This window comes from Leopardus geoffroyi, chromosome X (genome assembly GCF_018350155.1).
Source record: "Leopardus geoffroyi isolate Oge1 chromosome X, O.geoffroyi_Oge1_pat1.0, whole genome shotgun sequence".
NCBI lineage: Eukaryota > Metazoa > Chordata > Mammalia > Carnivora > Felidae > Leopardus > Leopardus geoffroyi.
Window position 1 is genome coordinate 63,143,087 of NC_059343.1, and position 23,990 is coordinate 63,167,076.

At 36.1% G+C, this 23,990-nt stretch overlaps 1 protein-coding gene across 12 annotated transcripts in view; it reads right to left on the bottom strand.

Annotated features, from left to right (window-relative positions):
- Positions 1-23,990, bottom strand: part of ATRX (ATRX chromatin remodeler) — a 303,341-nt gene that overhangs the window by 46,795 nt on the left and 232,556 nt on the right. For all 12 annotated transcript variants that reach the window (XR_006710928.1, XM_045471900.1, XM_045471902.1 and 9 more), the window contains one exon: positions 22,565-22,671. Coding sequence is in view for 11 of the 12 variants with exons in the window: in XM_045471900.1 (XP_045327856.1) it covers positions 22,565-22,671 (107 nt within the window). In the remaining variant the exon portion in view is untranslated. The remainder of the gene's footprint in view (positions 1-22,564; positions 22,672-23,990) is intronic.

Below are 23,990 nucleotides of genomic sequence, written 5' to 3' on the forward strand. Positions count from 1 at the left end.
AGGAAATCTTCAATGTAATGAACAGAAAAATATGCAGCCAAGACTCCTTTATCCAGCAAGTCTGTCATACAGAATAAAAGTAGAGATAAATGTCTTCCCAAACAAACAAAAACTGAAGGAATTCATCACCACTAAACTAGCCCTACAAGAAATCCTAAGGGGGATCCTGTGAGACAAAGTACCAGAGACATCACTATAAGCATGAAACCTATAGACATAACAATGACTTCTAAACCCCTATCTTTCAATTATATCACTGAATGTAAATGGACTAAATGCTCCAACCAAAAGACATAGGGTATCAGAATGGATAAAAAAACAAGACCCAACTATATTCCTTTTTGCAGATGACATGATATTATACATGGAAAATCTGATAGACTCCACCAAAAGTCTGCTAGAACTGATACATGAATTCAGCAAAGTTGCAGGATATAAAATCAATGTACAGAAATCAGTTGCATTCTTATACACTAACAATGAAGCAACAGAAAGACAAATGAAGAAACTGATCCCATTCACAATTGCATCGAGAATCATAAAATACCTAGGAATAAACCTAACTAAAGATGTACAAGATCTGTATGCTGAAAACTACAGAAAGCTTATGAAGGAAATTGAAGAAGATATAAAGAAATGGAAAAACATTCCGTGCTCATGGATTGGAAGAATCAATGTTGTTAAAATGTCAATACTACCCAAAGCTACGTACATTTTCAATGCAATCCCAATCAAAATTGCACCAGCATTCTTCTTGAAGCTAGAACAAGCAATCCTAAAATTTGTATGGAAATACAAGACCCCGCATAGCCAAAGTAATTTTGAAGAAGACGACCAAAGCAGGAGGCATCACAATCCCAGACTTCAGCCTCTACTACAAAGCTGTCATCATCAAGACAGCATGGTATTGGCACAAAAACAGACACATAGACCAATGGAATAGAATAGAAACCCCACAATAGACCCACAAAAGTATGGCCAACTAATCTTTGACAAAGCAGCAAAGAATATCCAATGGAAAAAAGACACTCTCTTTAACAAATGGTGCTGGGAGAACTGGAGAGCAATATGCAGAAGGATGAAACTAGACCACTTTCTTACACCGTTCACAAAAATAAACTCAAAATGGATAAAGGACCTGAATGTGAGACAGGAAACCATCAAAACCCTAGAGGAGAAAGCAAGAAAAAGTCTCTCTGACCTCAGCCGCAGCAGTTTCTTACTTGACACAGTCCCAAAGGCAAGGGAATAAAAAGCAAAAATTGAATTCTTGGGACTTCATAAAGATAAAAAGCTTCTGCACGGCAAAGGAAACAACCAACAAAAGTAAAAGGCAACCAACGGAATGGGAAAAGATATTTGCAAATAACATATCGGACAAAGGGCTAGCATCCAAAATCTATACAAAACTCACCAAACTCCACACCCGAAAAACAAATAATCCAGTGAAGAAATGGGCAGAAAACATGAATAGACACTTCTCTAAAGAAGACTTCCAGATGGCCAACAGGCACATGAAAAGAGGCTCAGCATCACTCCTCATCAGGGAAATACAAATTAAAACCACACTGAGATATCGCCTCACGCCAGTCAGAGTGGCCAAAATGAACAAATCAGGAGACTATAGATGCTGGAGAGGATGTGGAGAAACGGGAACCCTCTTGCACTGTTGGTGGGAATGCAAACTGGTGCAGCCGCTCTGGAAAACAGTGTGGAGGTTCCTCAAAAAATTAAAAATAGACCTACCCTATGACCCAGCAATAGCACTGCTAGGAATTTAGCTAAGGGATACAGGAGTGCTGATGCATAGGGGCACTTTTACCCCAATGTTTATAGCAGCACTTTCAACAACAGCCAAATTAGGGAAAGAGCCTACATGTCCATCAACTGATGGATAAATGGATAAAGAAATTGTGGTTTGTATACACAATGGAATACTACTTGGCAATGAGAAAGAATGAAATATGCCCTTTTGTAGCAACGTGGATGGAACTGTAGAGGGTTATGCTAAGTGAAATAAGTCATACAGAGAAAGAAAGATACCATATGTTTTCACTCTTATGTGGATCCTGAGAAACTTAACAGAAGATCATAGCGGAGGGGAAGAAAAAAAAAAAGAGGTTAGAGAGGGAGGGAGCCAAAGCATAAGAGACTCTTAAAAACTGAGAACAAACTGAGGGTTGATGAGGGGTGGGAGGGAGGGGATGGTGGGGATGGGTATTGAGGAAGGCACCTTTTGTGATGAGCACTGGGTATTATATGGAAACCAATTTGACAATAAGTTTCATATTTAAAAGTAAATAAATAAAAAATAAAAATGGAGATAGTCCAATACCTATTGCATATGGTTGTTTTTTAAATGAGTTGATATAAGAGAAAAAATCCTTAGAACAGTGCCTATCACACAGTAATTAAGCTTACTGAGCACTTAATATTATCACCCCAAGATCCTACATCAAATTATATCTGTCTCTAATATGGCACATTAATATGTGATCATTTCTGTAACATAATTTCCTGTAATACCCCTTGAACCTAGTTCAGTGCCCAATACACAGTCATAGAAGTAGAAATAGTAGTAGTGATGGTGGTGGTGACAAAAAAGAAACTGAACTGATTAATGGTTAAAATAAATGTTTGTTGAAGATATTAAATATGAACTAACAACCACATGGAAAAATATTCAACCTTGGCAGTAGTCAGAAAAATACAAATCAAAACAAGAACAACTGTTTTTACCCATTAAAGATGGGGAAAATATAATTACAGTACTACAGGTATATAGTAAAATGGGCATTTGCCATTTATTCATGGTAGTATAAAAACTAATATGTTTCCTAGCACTTTGCCTTTCATATAATGAAGCACTGCCAGAACATAGAAATGAACTCATAAAACTAATAGTAGATAACAGAAAAACCTATTTAAGCCAACAATACACATAACCATAGTCAAATCAAGTAATACATACACACACTACCTATATATATATATATATATGTATGTATGTATATATAACATATACATATATGTTAAAGACATATGAATAAGGAAGGACCTCAGAAACAAAGAAGGCAGGGAATGAAAAACATTAAAAAGTGCCAGTATATACCAAGCACTTAAATCTAATGGGCACATAAAAAATGCATCACAAGAGCATGATTCTCTATGGAAAACAACTAGAGAATATCCAGATAAGGACAATGTATTACCTTGCAAATTCAGCAAGTATTTACTATAGACCTACTACATGTTCAATACTATGCTGGACATCAGTAAAGCCTTGCCTGACTGCTTTACATCTTGTCCCCCAAAACTCCCTATTACCTTTATAGTATTTCATTATTTATCCACCGCATTTTTTTACAACTATATATTTCTTTGGTGGGGGAGGCAAGATGGCAGAACAGCATGGAAGTTTTTTGTGGGTTCTACGTCCATGAAATACAGCCAGACCAACACTAAACTATCCTGCACACCTAGAAAACTGATTTGAGGATTAACACAACAATCTGCACAACCTGAACCACAGAATTCAGCAAGTACCCGGCACGGAGAGGTGAACTTGGGGAGCAAGAAGCCACGGTGAGCAGGGACCCGCTTTTGTGGGCGGAGAGAGGACGGAGACGGAGGGGGGGGGGAGAGAATCCAGGAAAAGTACTCCTCCGCAAAAGCAGCTGGAGAGAAAGTGGAAAATTGGATACAGCCACAGGGACTGAAATAAAAGTGGAGAAGGGAGAAAAGAGAAAGGAGAAAGGAGAAAGGAGAAAGGAGAAAGGAGAAAGGAGAGGGTTTCAATTCCATTAAGACTGTAAACAAGGGGAGCACAGAGTCTGCAACTCTACAGCTCCATACCTGGCAATGCTCTAGTGGGAAGAGAGAATCCCCAGGAATAGAGTGGGGTCCGGGAGGTTCTTGGGCCACACGGGGAAAAGCAGTTCCACTGCTGGAAGGGCATTTGGTACAGACTGTTGAGGCCCCTTGGTCCCAGCAGACCCCAGAGAATGCCCACAGTCGCTGGTGCTGGAACAAGGTCGTTAAGGGTGATGCCTGGTGCCAGATGTGTGCTGTGATTTTCCATAATCCCAGAAACGCTGCTGCTACACAACCTCGCGAACTTTTTCTGGGGTGGGCAGGCACCTGGCCGTAGTCTCAGGACACCGGCAGCAGCAGGGTCCAGCAAGCGTTCCTGGGTGCAGCTGGCATTCGGCCACTGCTTGATGAGAACCTCCCGCAGAGGGGCGGAACTGGTCAAAGCCACACTCCTTCAGAAGTAAGGCACAAGGGAAAACAACCGCATCTGAGACAAAACTCAGGAGAGAGGTACTGCCTGGGGCTTGGTCACGGACCAAGCGGGGAGTGGATGAAAGCTGAAGACAGAAGACAGGTGTGTGATTGCTGATCAGGGAGAACAGAGTTCTGATACTAGAGAACTGGGTAGCTGGGTGATGCCATTTTCACCGCTCCAGCGCATACATATCCACAAGCACCACAACACTCCACCCCAGTAGGCTAGCAGCGCCATCTAGTGGAGAACGGAGCCACTCCACTAAGCCCCGCCCAACTGGGCCAACCTCCCTCTTCAAGAACACAAATCTCACTGCCTGCTTAGTTTATGGACTATAAAGTACTTCATAGTCTGACTTCTACGGAAAAACAAAGTAATTTCAGTTGTATTTCAATCTGTTAGGAGGTCCATCTGTTCAAATTTCATTCTTTTTTTTATATTTGTCACTTCTTTTTCTTGAATACAGAAAGAAAAAACTCATTTTTACTTACAACTTTTATTAAAAATATTTTTTATTATATGTTTTGCTTTTATGTGAATTTTTTCAACTTCTATTTTACTTCCATCGTTTTATTTTAGTCTGCTATGGTGTATTCACTTTTTCAAATTTTCAAACAATTTCCTTTTTTTCTTTTTCCTTTCTTGCTTTCTCGTTTCTTTCTCTTCAATACAGAGAAAAAATTAATTTTTATTTTCAATTTTTATTAAAAATTTTTCTTTAAATTTTTATTATATTTTTAACGTTTATGTAAGTTTTTCAAATTCTATTTTATTTCCATCATATTATTTTAGGCTACTACAGTGTATTTACTTTTTCAAATGATTTCCTTTTTTTTCCTAGTTTTCATTTCTTTTCTTTTTCTTGACTACAGAAAAACTTCATTTTTATTTTTAATTCTTATTAAAAATATTTTTCTGTAATTTTTTCTACAATATTCATTACTTTTGTGTACTATTTTTTCCAATTCTCTTTTACTTCCATCATTTCATTTTAGTCTACTTCAGTGTATATATTTTTTCAAATTCTCAAACAATTTCTTTTTTTTTTTTCTTTATTTTCCCTTTTTCTCTAATCTATCAAAACACTTTCAACACCCAGACCAAAACACACCTAGGATCTAGCATCATTTATCCCATTTGTGTGTGTGTGTCTTTTTTTTACCTCATTAATTCCTTTTCTCCCTTCAAAATGACGAAACGAAGGAATTCGCCCAAAAAGAAAGAACAGGAAGAAACGACAACCAGGAACTTAACCAACCCAGATATAAGCAAGATGTCTGAACCAGAATTTACAATCATGATAATAAGAATACTAGCTGGAGGTGAAAATAGATTGGAATCCCTTCTGCAGAGATAAAAGAAGTAAAAACTACTCATGATGAAATAAAAAATGCTTAACTGAGCTGCAATCACAGACGGATGACGCGGCAGCAAGGATGGATGAGGCAGAGAAGAGAATCAGCGATAGAGAGGAAAACTTATGGAAAATAATGAAGCAGAAAAAAACAGGGAGATTAAGGAAAAAGAGCACGATTTAAGAATTAGAGAAATCAGTGACTCTTTAAAAAGGAACAACATCAGAATCATAGGGGTCCCAGAAAAGGAAGAGACACAAATAGGGGTAGAAGGGTTATGTGAGCAAATCATAGCAGAAAACTTTCCTAACCTGGGGAAAGACACAGAAATCAAAATCCAGGAAGCACAAAAGACCCCCATTAGATTCAACAAACACCGACCATCAACAAGGCACATCATAGTCAAATTCACAAAATACTAAGGCAAGGAGAGAATCATGAAAGCAGCAAGGGAAAACGGTCCCTAACCTACAAGGGAAGACGGATCAGGTTTGCAGCAGACCTATCCACAGAAATTTGGCAGGCCAGAAAGGAATGGCAGGATATATTCAATGTGCTGAATCAGAAAAATATGCAGCCAAGAATCTTCTACCCACCAAGGCTGTCATTCAAAATAGGAGAGATAAAGAGTTTCCGAGACAAACAAAAATGAAAGGAATTTGTGACCACTAAACCTGCCTAGCAAGAAATTTTAAGGGGAACTCTCTGAGGGGAGAAAAGGTGAAAAAAAAATATATATATATATATAAATACCAAAAGCAACAAAGATTACAAAGGACCAGAGACCACCACCAGAAACTCCAACCCTACAAGCATCATAATGGCAATAAATTCATATCTTTCAGTACTCACTCTAAACATCAATGGACTCAGTGCTCCAATCAAAAGACACAGGATAACAGAATGGATAAGGAAACAAGATCCATCTATATGCTGTTTACAAGAGACCCACTTTAGACCTAAAGAAACCGTCAGACTGAAAGTAAGGCGACTGAGAACCAACTATCATGCTAATGGTCAACAAAAGAAAGCTGGAGTAGCCATACTTACATCACACAATCTAGACTTTAAAATAAACACTGTACCAAGAGATGCAGAAGGGCATTATATCATTATCAAAGGATCTATCCACCAAGAAGTCCTAACAATTTTAAACATTTATGCTTCAAATGTGACATCACCCAAATATATAAATCAATTAATCACAAGCATAAACTCATTGACAGTAACACCATAATAGTAGGAGACTTCAACACCCCACTCACAGCAATGGACAGATCATCTAATCAAAAAATCAACAAGGTAACAATGGCTTTGAATGACACACTGGACCAGATTGACTAAACAGATATATTCAGAACATTTCATCCTAAAGCAGCAGAATATACATTCTTCTCCAGTGCACATGGAACGTTCTCCAGAACAGATTATATACTGAGACACAAATCAGCCCTAAGCAAGTACAGAAAGACTGATATCATACCATGCATATTTTCAGACCACAACACTATGAAACTGAAATAAACCACAAGAAAAAAATTGGAAAGGTAACAAATACTTGGAGACTGAAGAACGTCCTACTAAAGAATGAATGGGCTAACCAAGAAGTTAAAGAGGAAATTAAAAACTATATGGAAGCCAATGAAAATTATAACACCACAACCCAATACCTCTGGGACACAGCAACGGTAGTCATAAGAGGAAAGTATACAGCAATTCAGGCCTTCCTTTTTTTTTTTTTTTATATGAAACTTGTCAAATTGGTTTCCATAAAACACCCAGTGCTCCTACCAACAGGTGCCCTCCTCAATACCCCTCACCCATCCTCCCCTCCAAAGGAGGAAGAAAGATCTCAGATACACAACCTAACCTTATAGCATAAGGAGCTGGAAACAGAACAGCAAATAAAACACAAAACCAGCAGAAGACAGGAAATAATAAAGATTAGAGCAGAAATTACTGCTATCAAAACCAAAAAAAACCCCCAAAAAACAAAAAAAAAGTAGAATAGATCAATATAACCAGAAGCTGGTTCTTTGAAAGAATTAACAAAATTGATAAACCCTAGCCAGTTTAATCAAAAAGAAAAAGGAAAGGACCCAGATAAATAAAATCAAGAATGAAAGAGGACAGATCACAAGCAACACAGCAGAAACAAAAACAATAATAAGAGAATATCATGAGCAATTATATGCCAACAAAATGGGCAATCTGGAAGAAATGGACAAATACCTAGAAAAATATACACTACCAAAATTGAAACAGGAAGAAACAGAAAATTTGAAAAGACCCATAACCAGTAAGGAAATCGAATTAGTAATCAAAATCTTCCAAAAAACAAGAGTCCAAGGCCAGATGTCTTTACAGGCGAATTCTACCAAACATTTAAGGAAGAGTTAACACATATTCTCTTGAAGCTGTTCCAAAAAATAGAAATGGAAGGAAAACTTCCAAACTCTTTCTATGAAACCAGCATTACTTTGATTCCAAAACCAGAGACCCCACTAAAAGGAACTATAGACCAATTTCCCTGATGAACATGGATGCAAAAATCCTCAACAAGATATTAGCCAACCGGCTCCAACAACACATTAAAAAAATTATTCACCACGACCAAGTGGGATTTATACCTGGGATGCAGGGCTGGTTCAGTATCTGCAAAACCATTAACGTGATTTATCACATCAACAAAAGAAAGGACAAGAACCATATGGTGTTTTCAATAGATGCAGAGAAAGCATTTGATGAAATACAGCCTCCTTTCTTGATAAAAACCCTCAAGAAAGTCGGGATAGAAGAGCATACCTTGAGATCATAAAAGCCATGTATATACGACACAACGCTAATATCATCCTCAATGGGGAAAACCTGAGAGCTTTCTCCCTAAGGTCAGGAACAAGACAGGGATGTCCGTCCATTCTCGCCACTGTTACTCAATATAGTATCGGAGGTCTTAGCCTCTGCATTCAGACAACACAAAGAAATAAAAGGCATCCAAATCGTCCAGGAGGAGGTCAAACTGTCACTCTTCACAGATGACATGATACTCTATATGGAAAACCCTAATGATTCCACCAAAAAACTGCCAGAATTGATCCATGAATTCAGCAAAGTTGCAGGATATAAATCAATGCACAGAAATCGGTTGCATCCCTTTACACCAACAATGAAGCAACAGAAAGAGAAATCAAGGAATTGATTCCAGTTACAATTGTACCAAAAACCATAAAATACCTAGGAATCAATCTAACAAAAGAGGACAACAATCTATACACTGAAAAGTATAGAAAGCTTATTAAAGAAATTGAAGAAGACAAAAAAATAGAAAAAGATTCTATGCTCCTGGATAGGAAGAACAAATGTTGTTAAAATGTCAATACTACCCAAAGCAATCTACATATTCAATGCAATCCCTATCAAAATAACACCAGCATTCTTCACAGAGCTAGAACAAATAATCCTAAAATTTGTATGGAACCAGAAAAGACCCTGAATAGCCAAAGCAGACTTGAAAAAGAAAACCAAAGCAGGAGGCATCACAATCCCAGACTTTAAGCTATACTATATAGCTGTAATCATCAAGACTATGGTACTGGCACAAGAACAGACTCTCAGATCAATGGAACAGAATAGAGAACCCAGAAATGGACCCACAAACATATGGCCAACTAATCTTTGACAAAGCAGGAAAGAATAGCCAATGGAATAAAGACAGTCTCTTCAGCAAGTGGTGCTGGGAAAACTAGACAGCAACATTCAGAAGAATGAACCTGGACCACTTTCTTACACCGTACACAAAAATAAACTCAAAATGAATAAAAGACCTCCATGTAAGACAGGAAGCCATCAAAATCTTGAGAAGACAGTAGGCAAAAACCTCTTTGATCTTGGCCGCAGCAACTTCTTACTCAACATGTCTCCAGAGGAAAGGGAAACAAAAGCCAAAATGAACTACTGGGACCTCATCAAAATAAAAAGCTTCTACACAGTCAAGGAAACAATGGGCAAAACTAAAAGGCAACTGACAGAATGGGAGAAGAGATTTGCAAATGACATATCAGATAAAGGGTTAGTATCCAAAATCTATGAAGAACTTATCAAACTCAACACCCAAAAAACAAATAATCCAGTGAATAAATGGGCAAAAGACATGAATAGACACTTCTCCAAGGAAGAAATCCAGATTGCCAACCGACACATGATAAAATGCTCAACATCAGTCATCATCAGGGAAATACAAATCAAAACCACAATGAGATACCACCTGTCAGAACAGCTAACATTAACAACTCAGGCAACAACAGATGTTGGGGAGGATGCGAAGAAAGAGGGTCTCTTTTGCATTGTTGGTAGGAATCCAACTGGCACAGCCACTCTGGAAAACAGTATGGAGGTTACTCAAAAAATTAAAAATAGAACTACCCTACTACCCAGCAATTGCACTACTAGGCATTTATCCAAGTGATATAGGTGTGCTGTTGCAAGGGACACATGCACCCCAATGTTTATAGCAGCACTATCAATACTAGCCAAAGTATGGAAGAAACCAAATGTCCATCAATGGATGAAGGGATAGAGAAGATGAGGTGTGTGGAATATTACTTGGCAATCAAAAAGAATTAAATCTTGCCATTTGCAACTACGTGGGTGGAACTAGAGGGTATTATGCTAAGCGAAATTAGAAAAAGGCAAATATCATATGACTTCACTCATATGAGGACTTTAATAGACAAAACAGAAGAACATATGGGAAGGGAAACAAAAATAATATAAAAACAGGGAAGGGGACAAAACATAAGAGACTCATAAATATGGAGAATAAACTGAGGGTTACTGGAGGGGTTGTGGGAGGGGGATGGGTAAATGGGTAAGGGGCACTAAGGAATCTACTCCTGAAATCATTGTTGTACTACTTGCTAACTAATTTGGAAGTAAATTAAAAAAAAAAGAAAAGAAAAGAAAAGAAAAAAAACCTATACATTTGTTTGCTTCTTATTGGTTTTCTCTAACAAAAATAAAGCCTTTAGGAGGTTAGGGACATTTTGTCTTCTATGGGTTCTGTAAACTGCTAATTTGAGGCATACTAATGAGGCAGTGGCTTAGTGGTAATTCTTTGTGCCACTTAGATAAGGAAGAGAGATCTTTTCAATTTTTAGCAACCCAGGCCCAGTGTACCAATATTCCATGTAAGATTTTGCTTGGGGAAAAAAAGGAACTCTACTTTTTTTACTAGGTAAATATCCTAGCAAACTAACGATATAGTATGTGGTGTGATATCAAACAAAGAGCAAATGCTCCTTTTCAATTACTATAGCAACCTAAGCAACCAATGCAGCTGTCTAAAAATAAAGATGCCATCTGCCTATAATTTGCAGAGGATGTTATTGTTTTGTTTCCTAAAAAGTAAAAAAATATATATTATATTTAAAATGAATAGAAGAATAGAAAATATTATCAATATTATCAACAGAATTGGAAAATTAAAATTAAAAACAACAAGCACTATGATGCAAGAGTACTCTGGGTACCATCAAACAAACAAAAAAAAGAAAATTTTTTTCAAGAACTGGAACTAGAACAAAGAATCCTAAAATTTGTATGGAACCACAAAAGATGGCAAATAGCCAAAATAATCTTGAGAAAGAAGAAGAAAACTGGAGATACCATGCTCCAACATCTCAAAGTATACTACAAAGCTACAGTAATCAAAATAGTCTGGTACTGGAACAAAAACAGACACATAAAACAATGGAACAAGGTAGAGAGCCCATAAATAAACCTACACACATATGGTCAATGAATCTATGCCAAAGGAGGCAAGAATGTACGATGCAGGAAAAAAAGCCTCCTCAATAAATGGTATAGGGAAAGCCGGACAGCTACATGCAAAAGACTGAAACTGGACCACTATCATACACCATATACAAAAATAAATTCAAAATGTTTTAAACACTTAAATGTAAGGCCAGAAACAATAAAACTCTTAGAAGAAAACACAGGCAGTAAGCTCATTAACATTCGTCTTAGCAGTATTTTTTTTTTTGACCAGTCTCTTCAAGCATGAGCAGCAAAAGCTAAATTAAACAAATGGGATTATATACATAAACAAGTGGGATTATATCAAATTAGAAAGTTCTTGCACATCGAAGAAAACCATCAACAAAACAAAATGGCAATCTACAGAATGGGAGAAGAGATTTGCAAATCATGAACCAGTAAAGGGGTTCAATTCCAAAATAAATAAAGAACTTACACAACTTAATACCAAAACACTCAACTTGATTTAAAAATAGGCAGAAGACTTGAACAGACATTTTTTTTCAAAGACTACATAAAGATGGCCAACAGGCACATGAAAAGAGGCACAAAATCACTAGGCATCAGTGAAGCCCAAATCAAAACCAAAATATCACCTCACACTGGTCAGATTGGCTACTATCAAAAAACAAAAAAAAAAAAAAAAAAAAACCAAAAAAAACAAATGCTGGTAACAATGCTGAAAAAAAGGGAACAATTACACAGTGTTGTGGGAATGTTAAATTGGTGCAGCCACTATGGAGATTCTTCAAAAAATTAAAAATAGAACTACCCTATGGTTTGGCAGTCTACTTCTGGGTATTTTTCCAAAGAAAATGCAAACACCAATTCAAAGAGACCAGGGATGCCTGGGTGGCTCAGTCAGTTAAGCATCACACTCTTGATTTTGGCTCAGGGCAGGATCTCACTGTTTGTGAGATTGAGCCACATCGGGCTCACACTCAAAGCCCAGAGCCTGCTTGGGATTCTCTCTCTCTCTCTTTTTCTCTCTGCCCCTCCCATGCTCACATGCACATGTACACTCTCTCTGAAATAAATTTTAAAACAAAAAACAGTAAAAACACAAAGAGATATATTCACTATGTTCGCTGCAGCATGACTTACAATAGCTAAGACATGGAAGCAACCTAAATATGTGTATGCATGCACAATGGAGTATTACTCAGCCATAAAAAAGGATGAGATCTTGCCATTTGGTGACAACATGGATGGACCCAGAGAGTATTATGCTAAGTGAAATAAGACAGAGAGGAAGACAAAGACCATATGATTTTACTTATATGTGAACTCTAACAAACAAAGAAATGGAAACAGACTCATGGATACAGGAAACAAACTGCTGGTTACAAGAATGGGGAGGGGATGGGGGATGGGCAAAAAATGTGAACAAAATTAAGAGATACAAACTTCCACCTATTAAATAAAGTCATGGTATATAACGTACAACATAAAGAATATAATCAACAGTATTGTAATAACTATGCAGTAAAAACATGGTAACTAGACATCATGGAGGTCATTTCATAATGCATAAAAAATATCAAATTATTATGACGTACACCTGAAACTAATAGGGTATTGTGTCAGTTATATGTAAAATTAAAGAGAGGCCACAATATATATAGCCTGCTTTTTCAAAATATTTCTTCATCAAAAATATGTTTATATCTCAATAGCTGTTAAAAGAAAAATATGATTCCAATCATTCAAATAACTACACAATTATCTGAAGAAAAGATTTGAATAATAAACAGATTACTTTTTATTGGAAAGAAAACCTAAATAATTTTTATGTTATTGATAAGAAGTAACTGTCAATTTTAATATTCACATAAAGAAATAAGGATACTGCAAATAGTATTCATAATATACACTGTATTATTCTCAAATAGAAAAACAGTATACCCTTAAATTCAGTAATTTTATGTGGAAATTTAACCCAAAGAAAATTTTAAAAACCCACCCACTACTATCAAAGTACCCATGGTAGATTACCTGTAATAGTGAAAAATTGAGTACAATAATCCAAATGTATAATAATGGCAAAAGTTAAGTAAGTTATGATTTTTATTAGATTACTGTAGAACTGAAAGTGATATATATAGTAACATCATGTACAAAGTAACATCCAAATGTTTGTGAAATGATCAGCAAAAAAAAAAAAACAAATTTAATTTATGGGAAGAGGAACTCTTGGTGTGACAGCATAAGGAGCTCCATGGACTTGCTTCCCAGCAAAAGAGGTGAAAATTAATTTCTTAAAATGGTGGTTATGGCTGCATGGTAATATGGGTATACTTAATGCCATAGAACAGTACACTTAAAAATGGTCAAAATGGTAAAATCCTTTTCCCCTTCCTATCTCTCTCCTCCCAATTTGGTTTTCCTTTTTTCTATTAATTGACTGAGTAGGGGAAATATGGTTAAGACAGACTAAGGAGCTATCTGAGATATCCTGAGGCAAACAGATTAGAAGACTCCTTAAATCACAGAAATACTGTTCCCTCAATTTCCTGGGCATTTAATTTTTTTGTATTTAATATCTGTATTCACCATTAGACTATCAGCTCCTTCAGAAAGGGACTACAAGTGTGTTTCCTAAGATACTCATCAAATATATGTATATATGTCCACTAATTTTATTTATTTTTTTAATATTTATTTATTCTTGAGAGAGACTGAGCACAAGCGGGAGAGGGGCAGAGAGAGAACGAGACACAGAATATGAAGCAGACTCTGGGCTCTGTATAGAGCCTGATACGGGGCTCGAACCCACAGACCACAAGATCATGACCTAAGTTAGTCAGACACCCAACCGACTGAGCCACCCAGGCACCCCTAATGTCCACTAATTTTAAATATAAATCTGTCTTATAGACTAAAAAATCATTACAGAGTTTTAATTTTCTTGTCCTGTATCTCTTACCAGTTTTTAAAAATTTGTATTTTTAACAAAACACAAACATAAATCAGAAAGATTTGGTGCAAAACAAACTAACCTCCTATTTTACCCAATCTCCACTAGGAGCTGGTGATGTATCTTCTTAAATTGTGGTAGAAAAAACAGACACCATAAAATTTACCATCGGTTGATTTTAAGTGTATAGTTCAGTAGTGTTAACGTATCTCCAAAACATTCTCATCTTGCAAAGCGAAACTCTATACACATTAAACAACTCCCCATTCTCTCTTCCCCATAGTAAGCCCATTCTACTTTCTGTCTCTGTGAATTTGACTACTGTAGACATCTGAAGTGGATGGAATTGCATAGTATTCATCTTTTTTTGTGCTGGCTTATTTCATTTAATAACCTTAATGAACTCTGTCTCAGGGTTCATCCATATTATAGCATGTGACAAGATTTCCTTCCTTTTAAAAGCTGAGAAATATTCTACTGTGTGTTTATACCACATTTTGTTTATCCATCCATCTACCAATATACACTTGGATTGTTACTACCTTTTCATTATTGTGAATAATGTAGCTATGAATATTGGTGTACAAATATCTCAGAGACCACGCTATCAATTATTTTGGGTATATACCCAGAAGTGTTATTGTTGGATCATATGATAATTTTAGTTTTAATTTTTTGAGGAAATTTTATACTATTTTCCACAGTGGCTGTATCATTTTACATTCCTACCAATAGGGCACAAATGTTTCAAAATCTCTACATCATTACCAACCCAGTATTTACTGATTTTTTTTTTTTGATGTTAGCTATTCCAATAGGTGTGAGGTTGTATCTCATTGTGGTTTTCATTTACATTTCTCTAATGATTAGTGATGCTGAGCATATTTTCATGTGCTTGTAGGTCATTTGTATATTATCTTTAGAGAAATGTCTATTTGAATCTTTTGCCCATTTTTTAAAAATATAATTTGTCAGGTTGGCTAACATACAGTGTATACAGTGTGCTCTTGGTTTTGGAGGTAGATTCTCGTGATTCATTGCTTACATACAACACCCAGTGCTCATCCCAACAAGTGCCCTCCTCAATGCCCAACACCCATTTTCCCTCTCCCCTGACATCCCATCAACCCTCAGTTTGTTCTCTGTATTTAAGAGTCTCTTACGGGTTTGCCTCCCTCTCTGCTTGAAACTATTTTTCCCCTTCCCTTCCCCCATGATCTTCTGTTAAGTTTCTCAAATTCCACATATGAGTGAAAACATATGATATCTGTCCTTCTCTGACTGACTTATTTCACTTAGCATAACACCCTCCAGTTCCACCCACATTGTCGCAAATGGCAGGATTTCATTCTTTCTCAGTGCCAAGTAGTATCCCATTGTATATACAAACCACATCTTCTTTATCCATTCATCAGTTGATGGACATTTAGGCTCTTTCCACAATATGGCTATTGTTGAAACTGCTGCTATAAACATTGGGGTACTTGTGCCCCTATGAATCAGCACTCCTGTATCCCCTGTATAAATTCCTAGTAGTGCTATTGCTGGGTTGTAGGGTAGTTCTATTTTTTATTTTTTAAGGAACCTCCACACTGATTTCCAGAGCAGCTGCACCAGTTTGCATTCCCACCAACACTGCAAGAGGATTCCCATTTCTCCACATCTTCATCAGCAACTGTTGTTTCCTGAGTTGTTAATTTTAGCCACTCTGACCGGTGTGAGGTGGTATCTCAATGTGGTTTTGATCTGTATCTCCCTGATGATGAGTGATGTTGAGCATCTTTTCAAGTGTCTGTTTCTTTTGCCCATTTTTTGAATTAGATTATCTGTTTATTGTGGAATTGTAGTTCTTTATGTATTCTGGATATTAACCCCTTAAATGATATATGAGTTGCAAATGTTTTCTCCTGTACTGTAGGTTGCCTTTTTACTCTGACAAAATGTTAAATTTTATGTTATGTATATTTTACAATAATGCTATTGATAATGATGATAAAAACTACCCACAAGAAAAGCCTAGGTCCAGATAGCTTCACTACTGAATTCTGGCAAACATTTTATTTTTATTTTTTTTTTCAATGTATGAAATTTATTGTCAAATTGGTTTCCATACAACACCCAGTGCTCATCCCAAAAGGTGCCCTCCTCAATACCCATCACCCACCCTCCCCTCCTTCCCACCCCCGATCAACCCTCAGTTTGTTCTCAGTTTTTAACAGTCTCTTATGCTTTGGCTCTCTCCCACTCTAACCTCTTTTTTTTTGTTTCCTTTCCCTCCCCCATGGGTTTCTGTTAAGTTTCTCAGGATCCACATAAGAGTGAAAACATATGGTATCTGTCTTTCTCTGTATGGCTTATTTCACTTAGCATCACACTTTCCAGTTCCATCCACGTTGCTACACACTTTCTCTGTATGGCTTATTTCACTTAGCATCACACTTTCCAGTTCCATCCACGTTATTTCATTCTTTCTCATTTCTGGCAAACATTTTAAAAAGAACTAACATCAATTCTTCCCAAACTCTTTCATTTTTTTTCAAACTCTTTCAAAAAACAGGAAAAGGAATACTTCCCAACTCATTAAAATGAGGGCAGTATTAGCCTCATACCAAAACCAAATAGTAAAAGAAAACAAAACTGAAAACTAGTATCTCTTATGAATAAGGATGCACAAATCCTCAACAAAATATTAGAAAACAGAATCCAGCAACATATAAAGCGAATTATATACCATGACCAAATGGGATTTATCCTAGGCATGCAAGGTTGGTTTACTATCTGACATTCAAAGTAATGTACCATATCAAAAGAATTTTAAAAACCCATATGATAATCTCAGTAGATGCAGAGAAATCATTTGACAATATCTAACACCATTCATGATAAAAAAAATTACAAAACTGGAAATAGAAAGGAACTTCCTCAGCTTCTATGAAAAAACTACAACACTATACTAATGGTGAAAGATCAGATGCTCTCTCCCCCAAGATTAACAAGAAAAGGGCATCTGCTCTTGTCACTCAACACTGTACTAAGAGGTATAACCACGGAAATTGGTCAAGAAAAAGAAATAGAAGTAATCCACATTGGAAAGGAAAATATAAATTATCTTTATTTGCAAATAATATGATCTTGTATATGGAAAACCCTTTTTCCACTTAAAAACTATTAGGACTAATAATTGAATTAATATGCAAAACTTAATTTTTTAAAAACATCTGCAAGACACAATCCAAAATTATTATTAAAAACAAAATTCCATTTAAATTACCATCAAAAAGAATAAAATAAGTAGGAATAAATTAACACACAACATGCAAAATGTATGTACTAAAAACTACAAAACACTTGTGAAAGAAAATTAAAGACTTAAATAAATCCTAAAGCATCCCAGTTCATGGATCAGAAGACTGAATATTGTTAAGATGGCAATGCTTCCTAAAATGAAATAAAGATTCAACGTAATCCCTATCATAATCCCAATTAGAATCCTAATCAGAATCCCTGTGCTGACTTCTCTGTAGAAATTTACAAACTGATTTGAAAATTCATATGGAATTGCCAGGGACCCAGAATAGCCTAAACAATCTTGAAGAAGAACAAAACAGGATGATTCACTTTCAAAACCTACTTTCAAAGCAAAGATAATCAAGACAGTATGTTACTGGCATAAGGACTGATATAGATTAGTGGAATAGAACTAAGAATCAAGAAATAAGCCTACGGGTCTATGACCAGCTGATTTTCAACAAGGGTGCCAAGACCATTAAACAGGGAAAGAATAGTCCTTTCAAGAAATAGTGCAAGGATAACTGAATAGCCACAGCAAAAGATTGAAGTTGGACCTTTACTTCACATCATATATAGAAATTTGGACCTTAACTTCACATTATATATAGAAATCAACTCAAAATGGATCAAAAACCTAAATATAAGAGCAAAAGTTATACAATTCTTTGAAGGAAACATAGGGATAAATCTTCATGAACATATCTGGCAATGGTTTTTTAGATATAACACCAACAGCACAAGTAACAAAAGAAAATACAGATCTCCTGGACTTCATCAAAAAGAATAACTTGTGTCCATCAAAAAATACTATCAAGAAAGTGAGGGGCACCTGGGTGGCTCAGTCAGTTAAATGTCTGACTTCAGCTCAGATCATGATCTCGCAGTTCATGGGTCTGAGCCCTGCATCTGGCTCTGTGCTGACAGTTCAGAGCCTGGAGCATGCTTCAGATTCTGTGTCTCCCTCTCTCACTACCCCTCTCCCCCTCTCTCTCAAAAAAAAAAAAATGAATAAACACTAAAATTTTTTAAAAAAGAAAGTGAAATGACAACCCACAGAACAAGAGAAAATATTTGTGAATCATATATTTAATAAGAGCTTCATATGCAGAAAATATAAAACAAACCTCCTAAAACTTAACTCAATGACAAATAACTAAATTCAAAAATGGGCAAAGGACCTCAATAAACATTTCTCCAAAGATACAAATAGTCAATAAAAACATGAAAAGATGTTCAACATTATGAGTCATTAGAGAAATACAAATCAAAATCACAATGAGATACCACTTCATAGCCACTAGGATGGCTTTACAAGCTGGCCTTATTTTATTGTGATATTTCTCACATACTGTTTTTTCACAAATTGAAGGTTTGTGGCAACCCTGTGTCAAGCAAGTCTATTGGTACATTTGTGCACTCTGTGTCTCCGTGTCATATTTTGGAAATTCTAGCAATATTTCAAACTTTTTCATTATCATATTCATTATGGTGACCTGTGTTCAGTAAAATCTGACGTTACTATTGTAACTATTTTGAGGTACAACAAATTACACCCACTGAAGACAGAGAACTTCACTAATATGTGTTGTGTATGTTCTGACTGTTCCACCAACTGGCCAATCCCCAACATTTCTCCCTCTCCTTAGACCTTCCTATTTCCTGAGACACAATAATAATGAAATTGGGCCAATTAATAACCCTACACTTGGCCTCTAGGTGTTCAAGTAAAAGGAGGAGTCATATGTTTCTCACTTTAAGTCAAAAGCTAGAAATGATTAAGCTTAATGAGGAAGGCATGTTGACAGATGTGATGGGCCTAAAGCTAGGCCTCTTCTGCCAGTTAGCCAAGTTGTAAATGCAAAGGAAAAGTTCTCCAAGGAAATTAAAAGTGCTACTCCAGTGAACACATGAATGTTTAAAGAAGCAAAACAGTCTTATTGCTGATGTGGAAAAAGTTTTAGTGGTCTGGATAGAAAATCAAACCAGTCATGACATTTCATTAGGCCAAAATCTAATCCAGAGCAAGGCCCTAACTCTCTCCAGTTCTATGAAAGCCAAGAGAGGTGAAGAAGCTGCAAAATAAAAGTTTAAAGCAAGCAGAGGTTGACTCATGAGATACAAAGAAAGTGGTCTCCATAACACAAAAGTGCAAGGTGAAGCAACAAGTGCTGATGTAAAAGCTGTCGCAGGTTATCCAGAAGATCTAGCTAAAATAATTAGTAAAGGTGGCTATACTAAACAATATATTTTCAATGTAGACAAAACAGCCTTCTATTACAAGATGATGTCATCTCTGACTTTCATAGCTAGAGAGAAGTGAATGCCTGGCTTCAAAACTCAAAGAACAGACTGACTCTCTTCTTAGGGGCTAATTCAGCTGGTAACTTTAAGTTGAAGCTAATGCTCATTTACTATTCTGAAAATCCAGGGCCTCTGAAGAATTAAGCTAAATCTACACTGCCTGTGCTCTATAAAGGGAACAACAAGGCCTGGATGACGGCACATCTGTTTTTGACCTGGTTTACTAAGTATTTTAAGTCCACTGTTGAGGCCTACTGCTCAGGAAAGAAAAGCCTTCTTTCAAAATATTACTGCTCATTGACCATGCACCTCATCAGCCAAGAAGTCTTATGAAAATGAACACAAGATTAATGTTGTTTTCATGATCTGCTAACACACCATTTATTCTGCAGCCCATAGATGAAAGAGTAATTTAAACATTCGAGTTTCATGATTTAAGAAATACATTTTGTAAGGCTGTAGCCTCAAAATAAATTGAAAACCTTCTGGAAAGCATTCACCATTCTAGGTGCTATTAAGAACATTTGTGGGGGCACGTGGGTGACTCAGTCAGTTAAGCATCCAACTTGATTTCAGTTCAGGTCATGATCTCACAGTTCATGGGTTTGGACCCACATTGGGTTCTGCACAGTGCAGAACCTGCTTGGGATTCTCTCTCTCCCTCTCTCTTTGCTCCTCCCCTGCTTGCATGCACACACTCTCTCTCTTTCAAAATAAAAAATAATAAAAAAGAACATTTGTGATTCATGGGAAGAGGTCAAAATATCGACATTTGGAAGAAGTTGAATCCAACCCTCATAGATGAATTTTAGAGGTTCAAGATTTCACTGGAAGAAATAACTTCAGATGTGATTGAAATAGCAAGACAACTGGAATTAGAAGTGAAGCCTGAGGGGTGCCTGGGTGGCTCAGTCGGTTAAGCATCCAACTCTTGGTTTCAGCTCAGGTCATAATCTCACACTTTAGTGGGTTTGATCCCTACATTGGGCTCCACCCTGGCAGCACAGAGCCTGCTAAGGATTTTCTGTCTCCCTCTCTACCCCTCCCCCACTCACACTGTCTCTCTCTTAAAATAAATAAACTTAAAAAAGTTTTTTTGAAAAAAAAAAGAGAAGTGAAGCCTGAAGATAGGACTGAATTGTTGCAATGTCAAGATAAAACTTGAACAGATGAGGATTTGCCTCTTACAGATGAGAAAAGGAAGTGGTTTCTTGAGGTGGAATCTACTTCTGGTGAAGATGCTGTGAAGATCACTGAAATGACAACAAATGATCCAAAATGTTATATAAACTTATTTGATAAAGCAGCAGCAGGGTTTGAGAAGACTGAATCCAATTTTGAAAGGAATTCTACTGGGGGCAAAATGTTATCAAACAGCATTGCATGCTACACAGAAACTGTTCATGTAAAAAGTCAATCAATGCAGCAAACTTCACTGCTGTCTTATTTTTTTAATGATTATTCATTTTTTTGAGAGAGAGCGTGAGTGGGGGAGGGGCAGAGAGAGAGAGAGAGGGAGACAAAGAATCCAAAGCAGGCTCCAGGCTTTTTTGCAGTGGTCTGGAACCAAACCCTCAATATCCCTGAGGTATGCTTGTAATAAAACAAAGCAAAGCAAAGCAAAGCAAAGTGAAGCAAAGCAAAACAAAACAGAAGATAACTATTGGTGAAGATGTGGAGAAACTGGAACCCTTGTACACTGCTTGTGGAAATGTAAAATAATACAGCCAGTAAGGAAAACAGTTTGGTGGTTCCTCAATAAGTTAAACATAAAATTACCACAATACCCAATAATTCCATTCCTAAGTATACAACCAAAAGAAGTGAAAACAGATGCTTAAATACTTGAATACAAATATTTATCATAGCACTGTTCACAACAGTCAAAAGGTGAAAACAACCCAGATATATATGAATGAATAAATGGATAATCAAAATGTGGGTATTATCCATACAATGGAATATTAGGTCTTTATTACCTAATGAATACAATATTGACACATGTACAACATGGAATAACCCTGAAACACACTATATGAAAAAAAAAACAGTCACAAAAAAACACATATGAATCCCTTTATATGAAAGTTTCAGAACAGGTTAATCTATAGAAACAGAAAGTAGATTGATGAGTGACTGCTTAAGGTTTGAAGAGGTGGAAGGTACGGGTAGGAGGGTAACAGCTAAAGAGTACAGGGTTTCTTTGGTGGCAATTAAAATGGTTGAAAGTTGTGGTGATGGTTGCACAACTCCATGAATATACTAAAAACCAATAAACTGTTCACTTAAAATGGTTGAACTGCATGATATGTGAATTATATCTCAATAAAGCTCTTTACAAAAACAAAAAAAAACAAAAAATCTTATTTTATGTTACAATTCCAACAGTTAAGACCATATTTACCTAGATAAGGACAAGAAGAATGTGCAGAAAAAATGAATACATTAAAGTTGTGTGTCTGGGTAGTATTTTTTTCTTTTATTGTTAAAATGCTTGTAAAATACATTTAAACGAAGGTTTCAAAAATTATAATACAGTGCTCGCTTTGGCAACACATATACAAAAATTATAATACAGAAATGTTTGTAACTTACCTTTATAAATAAGAGGTTTATCTTTATCTTCCGTCTTTTCCCTACTAGCCAATTCAAGAAAATCTTCAATCAAGTCCAGAGATATGAGAGACTGGCTGAAAACAAGGCTAAAAAAATGGAGAGTGTTCATGAATTAGAATATTCACATAGTAAAGATATCACTTCTTCCCAAATTGGTCTACAAATTCAACACAATTCTAATCAAAACTATAGTATGACTTTTGAGAAATTAACAAGCTGATTCTAAAGTTTATATGAGAATGCTGAGCACACACAGTACCCAAAACAACTTTGAAAAAGTTGGAGGCCTAACTCTACATGATTTCAACGTTTACAAAGCTTAAGTAATCAGAGTGTAGTGCTGATTAAGGGACAAGCACAAATCAATGGAACAGAATATAGGGTCCAGATATAGAAAGCCACACAATATAGTTAGCTAAATGGTTTTTTACAAAGAGCAGAGGCAATTCAGTGGAAAAAGGATAATTTTTTCAACAATGATCTTGGCAAAATTCAACATCCATATGCAAAAAAAAAAAAAAAAAAGAATTTTGGCCTAAATCTCACACTTTATACAAAAAGTAATTCAAGATGCAGCATAAATCTAAATTTAAAATGTTAAACTGTAGAATGTTTAAAAAACACAATTAAGAAGATTCGTGTAACTTGGGGTTAGACAAACAATTCTTAGAACACCAAAAGTATGATCTACAGGAAAAAAGCTGATAAACAGGATTTCAGCAAAATTTAAAACTTTTATTGTATAAAAGACACTACTTAGTGAATATGATAAAAAAGTCTTATTAAAAGTATTTGAGTAATTTTAGACTTATACAAATTCTAAAACACTTTGTTATTCCATTTCAAATATGTCTGCAGATTCCTGATTCTCCATCCCAATAGTTTTCTAACTCCTGATTTTAGCCATGAAAATGGCTTATGCGGTATTAAATATAATAAATAATTTCAATATAATTACTATATAGTGATTCAACACTTCTATACAACACCTGATGCTCATCACAAGTACACTCTTTAATCCCTCCCCATCACCTGTTGAACCTGAAACTACAATTACATTGTATGTTAACTAACTGGGACTTAAATAAAAAATACACACACACACACACACACAGGGGTGTGTGTGTGTGTGTGCGTGTGTGTGTGTGTGTGTGTGTGTATACATACACATAAAATCAGGGTGCCTTGGGGTAGAAGAAGGTAAAAGTGTCACTGGCCCCTTAGCCTTTGCTCTAGGTCACCAACTTTCAAGGGCTCTGAGAAACAGTTTGAAAATCACTACTCTCATCTATCCCTTTGGTGAGAAGTGGACATAATTATACACAGGAAATGAAAAAAAAATCTAGAAAGAGAATGAAGGAAGGCTCATTCTATCCCTTACATATGCAAACAAAGTAGGTTAGTA